The sequence below is a fragment of the Nicotiana tabacum genome, chromosome 6 (assembly GCF_000715075.1).
Source record: "Nicotiana tabacum cultivar K326 chromosome 6, ASM71507v2, whole genome shotgun sequence".
Taxonomy (NCBI): domain Eukaryota; kingdom Viridiplantae; phylum Streptophyta; class Magnoliopsida; order Solanales; family Solanaceae; genus Nicotiana; species Nicotiana tabacum.
In genome coordinates this window covers 97,863,220-97,875,424 of record NC_134085.1, presented here as the reverse complement: position 1 = coordinate 97,875,424, position 12,205 = coordinate 97,863,220, and the positions used below count along the sequence as shown (strand labels likewise).

At 34.5% G+C, this 12,205-nt stretch overlaps 1 protein-coding gene across 1 annotated transcript; it reads left to right on the top strand.

Annotated features, from left to right (window-relative positions):
• Nucleotides 1–5,409: 5,409 nt before the first annotated feature.
• On the top strand, nucleotides 5,410–10,876 carry LOC107777677 (putative inactive receptor-like protein kinase At3g56050). The gene is made up of 9 exons (XM_016597765.2): nucleotides 5,410–6,246; nucleotides 6,392–6,527; nucleotides 7,105–7,176; nucleotides 7,297–7,431; nucleotides 7,512–7,652; nucleotides 8,139–8,599; nucleotides 8,846–9,036; nucleotides 9,124–9,256; nucleotides 10,127–10,876. Exons 1-9 carry the CDS (start codon nucleotides 6,141–6,143, stop codon nucleotides 10,690–10,692), a joined length of 1,941 nt encoding a protein of 646 aa, XP_016453251.1. The 5' UTR covers nucleotides 5,410–6,140; the 3' UTR covers nucleotides 10,693–10,876.
• The last annotated feature ends 1,329 nt before the right edge of the window (nucleotides 10,877–12,205 follow it).

Genomic DNA, 12,205 nt, shown 5'->3' with positions numbered 1-12,205 from the left:
ATATCTTTAAGATACCTATGAAAAGGAGGTATCTGATCAATTGTAGGGACAAGGGATATCATCGGAATATACTTTGATTTACTTGTTTTTCTCTTGATTACATTCTAATTACTTCAAATTACTTTCCTTTGCATATTTTTTTGATTATCAGTAACTCGTGTTCTTCTAAATTCTAACTTTGACTGAAATTCTATTTTTTGGATAACAATAGGTTCAATTTATAATTAGTATTAATTAAAAGAGAGAAATAATTTAAACATCTATCATAAAATAATTTAATTATTTTTTATTTTTATTTAAATAGAATATAAGGATTTTAATTAATATAAAATATAATTATACCAAAGCGATAATATTGAGTATTTGGTATGATTACTTACTGTTGACATGAGAATTTAAATATATCAAAATATACCACTAAATACAAATTTAAAATCTACTCCATAAATCACTAGAAGAAGGAGAATAAAAGAATGATGGAAAGAAAAAAGAGAAAAAAGGATGGTAGAAACTAAAAAAAATATTAATTAATTAAGGATATTTTCGTCTTGAAAAGATTATTTTTTTGCTTTTGTTTTTTTGAAAAAAGTTAGAATTTGTAGCTTCTTTCCAGAAGCAGAAAAATACTTTGATGCTACTCAAAAGCACTTCTATACAGATGAAACTCTAGGCGAAGCAGAGTCGGATCCAGGATCTCTAAAACATAAGTGCACGACTAAAGAAAGAAGAAAAAAAGTTTTAAGCGGGCTTGTTCTTTTGGCTAAATAACTGGTAATCAATCAAATATAACATTCAACATTTTGGAGCATAGATGCCAACAAATAATATTAAATTAATTCTACAAAATACATACAATAAAATACCTAATTTAAGGAAAAAACCATAGGTTCATATACCTTGTAAACTACGCTATAAATCCGTAAATGGCGAGAGGACATAAAGGCCCGGCAAGGAATGGACTGCCACGAATTATGCATATGCACGGTTTATTGTCCATGTTGTTCAATAATACCAAATAAAGCTTGCATTTAACCTAGTCGGCTGCATTATTTAATAACATTGAATTAATGATGGACCCCTTTTTCTATTGCTGACTTATATGGTTGCTGACTTGCTGGTTTCTTAATTTTAATTTTGAAGACAACAAAACAAAAATAGCCAAAAGCAATCAATCCGAAGGCAATAAGACCATTGGACCACTGTTAACGTGGACCCTATTTATCATATAGTATTAATATATAACAAAAATATACATTCCATTTGCTTCACCTGGACATTTACGTCACTCACAACAAGATAAATGAGAAAAGAGAACGATTTTGTATTTTAATTCATGCGCTTTATTTATGTTTGAGCTTAAATAATATTGATTTGCATTTATTATGTGTATTATGTTTTATAGGAGATGACTCCGTGTAAGAAGCGATTTTGGAGTTGAGTTGGATGATTTGGAGCTTTGACATCTAAGTAAAAATTCAAGAAATTAAACCAGGATCACGTTTGTGGGTCAAGGACCAAGTCCGGATGTAAAAAAATTGAGAAAAATTCCGGCTCTAAGAAATTTACACTAACGCGCCACATGGAATGGCGCGGCAGTGTAGATGCGAACTTCTGACAAAACATCAACTCTCTGAAAAAGTCCACTTGCGCAGCGCACGGTGCGGCATGCAAGGTGTATTTTCGCTGTCCAATTTGCTCACTTCGGTTTGAAAATGATTGTTTCGTCTAGGTATGTTCCTACATGGTATAAATACACCAAAAACACAAATTTTAGGGGACTTTTGACCTACGAAGAATATGAGAAGCAACTAAAGCAAAAAGGTACATTATTTCATCAAGATTTCAACCAATGATCAGTGCAATATGAGAGTTTGTATCGAATCATTAACGTTGATGTTGGCTTTGTCTTTAAAACTTTTTGAGATGACTTTTTTCCATTGTTATATAGTAGTTTACTATAGAAGTTGACGGATATGTTGCGTGATTGATATGTGTGAATTTAACTCTAGTTCAATGGTATGAATACGTTGATGGAACTTTGAATTGTTTGCAATTTTATATCACTGGTTTATTTAATCGAACGAGGCATATTCTGGTGATTACCTTTGCATTATTTTGGGTTGGTTTAATTTGGTGATTCTTCTAAGTAATCGAGAGAGCTTTTTGAATTGTTGATAAACCAAGTTAGAAAAATATCCTAGAGATGTTTTCTTAAAGACTAGTTCATTAATGTGCTCTTGCATATTTTCTCCGTGTTTCATATTGGTTTATTTTGTAGAGTTAAGATTTAATCGACAGAGGAATCTTGACCTTACGTTTAACCTAATTATCGAGTGAATTCGTGAGAATCATTAGAACCTTAGAAGTGAACTCAACCAGAATTAGATCCCGAATAGCTATCCTCCACCTATTATGTCGCGACCCTTATTTCTCATATTTGTTTACAAACTGTTTTAGTTCAAATCTCATTCTCTATGATCAAGTCTAATCATAATCTTAATTTAGTTGTTACGTGTAGCTAGTAATTACCTCAAATCAAGTGTTGATCATCCTGAATAGCAAAAATTCATAAGTTATATTGAATATTGCTTAAATCCAATTTTCGTGGAGACGATAATTTTATTATACAATCTTTGGCCAGCGAACATTAATCTTCGTATTGTATTTTGCTCTCGTCAATTTGGATTGCTCAAGTAGCTAGTAATTAAGCACCTCCAATATGAAGGTTGCAGATTTAAGTCGGAGCAAAGTAAGAAGCTTCCGGGAGAGGTAAGAAAAGTTACTCTCTTTCAGCTCTATATAGTTTCCTAACTTTGCTCCCGGATCAACAGATTGACTTTTATCACTTAAAATCATCTTAGTCATACAATTGTGAAAGGGAGAGGATATAGATCTATACACACAGACACACGGTTCAATTTTATCCACACCCAAGTGTTACATTAAATTAAACAAATTTAACCTTAATACTTAAAAATAAAATTACTTAATTTGATGTAAACGTAATATACATGTAAGTTTTTACTCGACACACTTATCCTTTCACACTTGCAGGTAAGGTGTTAATGATTCGGTTTGGCCGGTTATTTAATAATATTATAGCATACTAATTTTTTGATTACTCTATTTTGTATAACCAAAATTAAACTTTTTAAAACCATTCCGATCATCTCGATTTCTCTTCGGTATTAATGCGGTTTGGTTAATTTTTGGTAACTTTCTTAAAATATAATGTAAGAGTCGCTAATAGATGTTAGAACGCGATAAGATACGTACTTACTTAGGACTTCAGCAAAACTCTCTAGATTTTTTTTTTACAGTTAAAAAGACGATGAGTCAAGGTAATATGAAAGATGGCTAGAAATAGAGGCTCATCCCACTATTCTACTACAACATAAGAGAAATTAAGCAAAGACAAAAGAAATATAGATCAAACGAAGAGAGTCAAGATTGGACTCAAGAATAAAGTCTATTAGAAGAATAAGAATCCAAAAATCTAAATCATACGAGAGGAAATATATTCAATACTTATGTTTGCCACTCAAGATTGCTGAAATAGCGAAAAAAATTATTTTGTGCCTCACATGATTGACACTAGTTGTGTGAGGCCTCTTTTTTTGTCTCGCAATTTTGTGGAAGTGTAATATGAGACCACAAATTTGTGAGATAAAAAGAGGCTTCACACAATTAATGTCAGTTATACGAGGCACACTATAAAACTTCTCATGAAATAACTGTGGCATACTATTCAAGACGCTAGATAGATCTAATTTAGTTTCAATAGGACTAGCATAATAAGTTTGAGAGCGTGAGTCTTGTTGACAGTAAACATTTCCGTAATCACAAAGGCCAAGGAAAAAACTTAATGTTTTGTTATTTTAAACTTAATATATAAAATATATTTTTCTTATATAGAATTATTTGGTACGGTTCGATATTTTTTTGATTTATTTTTATAAAATTAAAAACTTACCTTAATTATCGGTACGGTTATAAATTTATATAAAAACCTATAATTTTATTAAAATAAACCTTATAATCGATTTAATACAGCTCGATCGATCTGTTTAGTCGACTTTTAAAGATTCTTGTAGATATTATCAGTTGAATAGGTCTTTTCTTAGGTTGGAGGTGGGGGCCTTAGTAAACTCCATAGGCAACTTTCAGATCTACATGTTTAATTAGATTTACAGACCTTCCTCGATTACTTGTATAGAGATAGTCATAGGCGGTGCGGGTTTAGACATATGCGGGTACGGTGCGGTGCAGGTCAAAATAATTTTTTCAAAATTCTTTGTGGATGCGGTGCGGGTGTAGGTTTTAACTTTTTGCAAAATTATAATATTTCAACTATTGTTAATATTATTACAACCTAGAAATATTTACTTTTTCAGTTTTGAACTTGTGGTTCTTTTCACCTATGCATTGATTATTTTAGTCTCAAACTAATTTGGTTTTTTACGAGGAATATATTTCATATTGAACATTTATTTAGTTAACTGTAAATATATATTTTTCTGTTATTTGCATCTCTAGGAAGAAAATATTATGTTATATATTTTTAGTGTTTTAAAGTCTCACTTTAATTAGTTTTATATATCTGATCTCATCATTGTGTACAATACATGTGAATCACTAGAAATGACATACTGATGTATCAAACTAAATTTCAATATTGATGCATATAAAATAAAAAATAAGTATATTAAAAAACTTTAAAATCGAACACTGCCAATACTTAAAACTGACAGCATTTGGTAGGATTTATAGTTATGGGCTTATGGCTATTCAAAATTGGACTTCTTTGGCTTGCAACTTGGATTCCTTGAATTCCAACGAGAACTTTTAGATCGGCAGTACAAATATGAATATAATTGAAAACAAAATTAAATAAGATAAAAATATTACAAATTGAAAGAAATAATAAAGGGAAATTTTTGAAGAGCGGAGCGGGGCGGTGTGAGTGAACGCGGGTGTTAATGCGGGGTGGGTGGATGCGAGTGAACATGCTATGTGGGGCGGGGCGGGTTGAAATTTTGTGGGTTAAGGCAAAACCCGCTCCGCCCCCGCCCATTGCCATCTCTATACTTGTATCAACTAACTTAACTAATGAAAGTGAACTTTACTTACCTTATACATTTCCTCAACTGCTAATCCACATCTAGCAAAATTTGGGATTAAAAAGAAGAACATTTATTTAGTAAAATTCAGATGTTCAAATCTTTATCTGCTGCTTACTCATTCTCCTAACATGTTAAATCAGTACCCAACAAACAAAATTTTAAAAAATATTAATGTCACATTTCCCAGATAAAAACAATTAGGTTGTGCATCCCTCCACCCCCCCCCCCAACCCTCCACCCCCCCAACCCTCAAAAACAAATAAATAAAGAAAAGTCAGGAACGTACGCTAGGCTACCAAATGGTACTAATAGAAATGGGCCCCACCTGAATTTTCCAAGTAAGCTTCTTGTTCCTATTGATGACTTGTCCTCGAATCCATGGCTTTTACTCAGTCACAGTTTTATGAATCATTCAATTTCTCAACCATTTTCTACGTCACACATTTTTTGTGAATCTTTCTTCCCTAAAATCCAAAACACATTGTGTCAACTTTCTGAAACTTTAGAGTAGAAGAAGAAGAAGAAGAAGTAGCCTACTAGTATTGAAAAGTCTGCATTTTTTTCTTTTGTCACCTGAAAACACCCTTTTCGAAACTCGAACGTAAACCCCACGTTTTACACAGTAAACCCAACTCTTTTTCTCTTTCTATTCATTGAGCAAGACAATCCCATTTTACCATTTGTGGGGTTAACACAGTGAATTTTCGCGTGTTTTTTAAGTCAATAAAGAGTTTCCAGTTTTTGGTTTTAGTTTGTTGTATACGCGTTTGTCAAACAAACTCGTCTTCTGGTCTTAATCTATTCATTCATTCCTTATCTCTTTGTCTGTTTTCTCTCTCTGTCCGACGGATTTTATTTACTGTGTTTATTCAATTTCTGGGTTTTGGTTTTTGATGAGTTTAACTTTAAAGTTGGTGGCTTTTACGGAGTCAACTTGGCTTGTGAATTTAACTGTTTTTGTGATTTAAGGGTTAATCTCAGTAGTTTTGGTAAAAGAAGAAATTTTGGGTTTGTGAAATGAATGAGCACTGGAAATTCAGTAAACATGGTTTGTTGGTTTTTGCTCTCTTCTTGTGTTTTGTGAATCAGAAATTGAGTTTCTGTTGGTCCCTCAACGATGAAGGTATGAGCTTTTCTTTGATTATTTACTATTTTTAGATTTATTTTATTGGAGAGTGGCAGTAAAAAAGTTGTGATTTAGCTTCAAGATTGAGTCTTTACTTCTTTTGGGCTTCGTATTAAATGAATTTTTTAACTTGTTATTTCAGGTTTGGCACTGCTGAGATTTAGGGAGAGAGTGGAGAAAGACCCGTTTGGGGCTTTGTCGAATTGGAAAGATGATGACATGGAAAATCCATGTTCTTGGTTTGGAGTTGGGTGCTTTAATGGAAATGTTGTGGCTCTGTAAGTTACTAAAATTGGCTGCAAATAAGGGATTCCTTTGTTTTAACCTAAAGTTACATGATGCCTTTGGTATTTGGTTTGAATAAATCTTAGTGTAAGAATTTTGTGTATAAAGTGTAGCTAATAGTATTATTGTAAAATGGGAGCTATTGTACCATTCAGTTTGATTTTTGTTACTCAATAACTTGAGAGGCTAAGCAAAATTTTGTGCTTTACAGTGATCGAGATAATTAAACTTAGGCTCGACAATGGATGTAAATTAGGTCTAAACTCAATAGTGTTCTTGATTTCTATATTTCTAGGAATTAACACAACACTCAAATTCTGTAAAAGGTGCAATTATTTCATAGTTAGGGTATATTCATCCCTAGCTAACTCTAGAAACACATTTAACTATGTCCATTTTCGTGAATGCATTGGATTTCATGCACAATATCTCCATTTATTATCATGTATATAATTTTCAAGACAGAATAAGTCGTATACGTGTCTAAACTGAATTGGCTACTGTAAAAATAGCCATGATATTGATGTTCCTTCGGGTTTAACTAATCGGTGTTTCTTTAACTACTCACAGGGACTTGAAAGATCTCCATCTCTGTGGTACTCTAGCTCCTGATCTCGCGTGCTTGGTTCACTTGAGGATTATGTATGTACATATCTAGCTAGATGATTTTTCGTTGGTCTAGTTGCTGTCATTATGGATCCTAAATTTAAGTCTTTTTTGCTTTACAAGATAATTTACAACTCACTGGAGACTTCTTTGCAGGATTTTACGTAACAACTCCTTTTCTGGGGTCATACCCGATGAGATTGCAAAGCTAAAAAAGTTGGAGATTCTGGACCTTAGATATAATAACTTTAGTCAGCCGCTACCTTCTGACCTTTGCAATAATCCCTCTCTGTGAGTTCAGATAGACGTGGTGTCAACTTCTTTTAATTCACCTCCTTGTTCCCTTACTCACAGAGTTACACGTAATGCAGTTTATTAGACAACAATGAGCTGTTTAGCCACGTATTTTCTGGAACCAATAGGCTTCAAATGGTCCCAGATGTTCAAGCAAATAACAACCACTTTCCCGGAGCCCAACCTATGTCACCTACCAATGGGAGATTGATATTAAGGTATGCATCTTTCAATAAATAAATATGTATATTTTTTTAGAGTAATCCTAGCAACTTAAGTATTCACCATAGTAATTGTAAAGTGACTTGAATGATTAATGCATATTCGTGAAATAAGTCTACATGTGTAGCAATTCATTGCTTGTTCTTTTGACCCCCCTGAAATCTTTGCAAAGAAGTTTACAAGTCCTATCGATTTTCCTTGTCTTCTAATTGTCTTGAGTTCTCTTCTGGTTGGCATTCACATTGAACATCTCTAATTTCCCCTTAATACCCTGATAGCTAATTGTTAAGAACATTTCAATTCTTGTTTTCATAAACAATGTTCTATATTTTTACCGATATTTCTGAGAGATAAACTGGTAATTTTTTTTTCTTGGTATAATTCACCTCGTTTTCAATCAGGCCTTGCTCTAACTTCTTTATCGGTATATACTTCTTTGGTAGCAACATATGTAGTTATAACGAATTTTAAATTATGTTCAGGAGTACAACAGAACTTGGAGATGTAGCTGGAAGAAAATTACTACAAGTGTCATCTTTTTCTCCCCTGAATAACTTCTGGAAGCAATTTCAGCCGGTTTTAGCTCCTCCTGAAGTTGGTGTTAAGAACAATTCGCCTTCATCCTCCCCATCTCCAGCTCCAAGTCCTTCTCTTTCCCCATCTCCTACACCGTCAATTACTGCTAAACCTCACCTGGCTCCTTCACCAACATCCTCTTCTTCTTCTCCATCTTCACTTCCCAGTCCTGCAGAGAACCCAAGTGGACTTGAAAATTCCAGACGAAGTCATCATCGAGCTTTAATATTGTCTGCAGCTATAGGAGGTCCCATTCTACTGTTCATATTGATAACTGGCGCAATCTTCTTTCGAAGCAACAAAATAGCCGTTGTAAAACCTTGGGCCACTGGTTTGAGTGGTCAGTTGCAGAGAGCATTTGTTACTGGTAATTTTCTATCTATTCCATCAATGAATAGTATATCTATCTGTAGAACCAAAAGGTTCTCTTAAAAATCATATCCATATCTATATGGACATATGAACTAGCTATAAGCTTCTTTTTAATTGATAATAATCTTTGACATTTTTCCCCTTTTTTTTCTTTTGGATATCTCAAAAGACTTGTTTAATCAATATGAGCAAATACACTAAAGATAGACAGCTGAGTTTTATCTTCTTATTATGTAAACAGGTGTGCCAAAGCTGAAGAGATCAGAGCTTGAAGCAGCCTGTGAAGATTTCAGCAATGTAATCGGTTCCTCATCTGTTTGCACACTATATAAAGGCACATTATCTAGTGGAGTTGAGATAGCTGTGATCTCTCGTACAGTGGAATCTGCTAAGGATTGGTCTAAAGATATGGAAGCTCAATTCAGGAAAAAGGTGTTTTAAGTCTTCCAGTTGGATTTTTACATTTCATTTCTTTCAATCTATTGAGTTTCTAAATGCTTTTCTCCCTGCTTTTACCAGATTGATACAATGTCAAAAGTCAATCACAAGAACTTTGTCAGCCTCCTCGGTTATTGCGAAGAAGAGGAGCCATTTACCAGAATGATGGTTTTTGAGTATGCTCCTAATGGGACGCTCTTTGAACATCTGCATAGTAAGTTTCTTATTCTCATAGCCGTTGTGATCTGCGATATTGTTATCCAACCCTTCTCATCTCCTTGATTGAAATGTTTAGGCAATACTTTTATATAGCGGGTAAAAACTTACTCGCACCTGATGTTTACACAGCCCATATTTATTTACCATTGTTAAATGATAAATTGATGGTGGTTCAGTGATAACAGTCTGTGAAAACACATCTTGTGTATTCATTGGGGTGGTGTAAACAACAGGTGTCGCTAAGTTTTTTTTTTCCTACCTAGCGTATGGTGTTTGTTCTTTGGTCTCATGTTGATAATGCATGTCTGTAATTGGAGAAGTAACCATTTTCGCATTAGCCTCTTAAGATGTTTGACCATTGTACTTCAAATGCTCTCGGTTATTAACTCCAACAGTCATTGATTCGGAGCAGAATGTTCACACCTGTACAAGTCATCTTTGGTATTCATTTTATCTGCTCTTTTAACAATGTAAGTATAGCTTTCCATGTGATAAACAACAATCATTTGATGTGATTGAAATATCTCATGTTTGCTAGATGTTTCTTGTGCCAATGTGATGAATATCCACTCTTAGATTTAACTGAAATATCTACTGCTTATGCCTTTATTCAACAATTGCAACGGACTGACAATTGAAAGGGGAGTGTGGAGTGAAAGGAAAAGACTGGTCAAGGTCTTTGGCGAATTAGCATGAAAAAAACATTAATTTATTTGGTTTCTGTGTAATTACAGCTCCTACGCTCTTGAACGTATTTGTGAATATTTTTCTGCCTCTACAGTGACTACTTCATTTAAACTGGTTTTTCCTTTCTTATGTACGCCATTACTATCAACAAGATTTCTAATTCTAGAGTTTTTTGCAGTAAGGGAAGCTGAACACTTGGACTGGGGAATGCGAATGAGGATAGCAATGGGCATGACATACTGCCTTGAGCACATGCACAATTTATCGCCATCGTTACCCCATAAAAACTTGACCTCCTCCGCCGTGTACCTCACAGAGGACTATGCAGCCAAAATATCGGATTTTGGGTTCTGGAACGAGACAGCTGCAGCTGAAACGGGGTTGAGTCCAGAAAGTAATGTTTACAGCTTTGGTGTCATTTTATTTGAGATGATGACCGGTAGGCTACCTTACTCGGCAAACAGCGGCTCTCTTGACGACTGGGCAGCAGACTATCTAAGGGAAGGACAAACCCTGAGGGAAATGGTGGATCCAACTTTAAATTCTTTCCAAGAGAAGCAGCTAGAGAGGATAGCTGATGTGATTAAAATGTGTGTACATCCTGAGCCAAGACAACGACCGACGATGAGAGAGGTTTCGGGCAGATTGAGAGAGATAACAGGTATAGGACCAGATGGGGCAATCCCAAGACTCTCTCCTCTATGGTGGGCTGAGCTTGAGATTATATCAACAGAGGCTTGTTAATATGCATAGGCACCATAAAATTGCCTTTAGATGGTAATCAATATAGAAGCTGTATATACAAAGTTGGAAAACCTTTTTCCATTATTTTCTTCTTTTGGGTGGATCAGAAAAGCAGATGGAGAAGTTTTTGTTTGTGTACAAAAAGGAAAATTAATTTTTACGCGTCAAGATTTGCTTTCTTGAAGGCTTGGGAGCAATTCTATTTCTTATCAACAGACTAAATAGCAGCCTGGACAAAATGAACAACCAGAGAACATAGATGAAATCCCTCATTTTTTGGAGAATTTCAAGAACAATAATAGGTAAGGGCATCACGCTAACCAATTTGAACTGAATGTTGTATGTTTCACTTTTTTTTCTCAATTGTTTTTCAAGTTTTATTTTGTGTATTTTTTAAACAACAAAATGAGAAAAACAACACACATATACATGAATAGAAGAATCACTTGGAAGCTTTTTAGTTCTAGTAAACAGAAATCCATGTCCAACTTTATGCCATTGAAATAACAGTCAATTTCGAATAGTTACGGTAACAAAATCACCTTGAGTCAATTATGCAGGCACCAAGATGTTAAACCAAATTAACTTGTCCTTGAAAAAGAGAAAGAATTGACACGGGAGAAGATAACTTAACTGATTGGTAACTTGTCATGAATCATGATAATACAATAAGTGGAGCTGCGTGCAAGCTAGTCCCCATATATATATATATATATATATATTTAATACTCATGCTTTACATATTTTGTTTACTTTTCTTACGCGGGGTACACCACGATTGAATTGGATGCCTATGTTCCAAGACTATTTCACTAATCCTGTGTTTGAAAAATAAGATGAAGAAAAGTTATCTCAAGAAAATAAAATTTCAGTTCCTCGACTTTCTTCTTATGTTCAAAATGTCATGTTAAAAAACGTACCCGTTTTAGGATAAAGAAAAAGTAAAGACTTTGTTTAGGACGCAAGTAGTTCTATATACTCGTTTTGTTCCAAAATTTTAAAGAATTTTCGGTTTCAAGACCAAAGTATAGGTGTTTAACGGGTGGGCCGGGCCGGGTTGGGTAGGGAATTTTAGTACCCATACGGGTTATGGTCCGGGCCGGTTACGAGTTAGGGCATACCGAGTTTAACGGGTTCGTGTTCATCCGGGTAAAAATTGAACCGTAAGGATTGCGGGTTCATGGGGTCGGGCCAGGTTATTGTTATTTTTATTTTTTTTTTGTATTTTGTATAACTATTGTAAGTTATATTAATATAAAGTAAAAATATAAAGAATACAATGAAGATGGGAAGTTGCCAATGGTTAGAATCTGAGTCCACATTTAAAAATATAAAAAAATAAAAATTTTTGTTACCGTTAAACCGGTTTGGGCCAGGCCGGTTAACCGGCCGAACGGTGTTGTTCGTTGACCGGGTTTGACCGGTCCGGTTAACCGGTGGTCAAAATGTGAACGGACCAAACCCCCTACCCCTATAACCCAGCCCCACCCGGCCCCCTTCTACCGGTTCGGGC

What these genes read in the sequence shown, in the direction of transcription:
- LOC107777677 (XM_016597765.2), top strand. Translation starts at nt 6,141, where the DNA reads ATGAATGAGCACTGGAAATTCAGTAAACATGGTTTGTTGGTTTTTGCT. An exon ending in TTGGTCCCTCAACGATGAAG is followed by an intron (nt 6,247 to 6,391) that starts GTATGAGCTTTT and finishes TTGTTATTTCAG; the next exon opens with GTTTGGCACTGCTGAGATTT. An exon ending in GCTCTTTGAACATCTGCATA is followed by an intron (nt 9,257 to 10,126) that starts GTAAGTTTCTTA and finishes AGTTTTTTGCAG; the next exon opens with TAAGGGAAGCTGAACACTTG.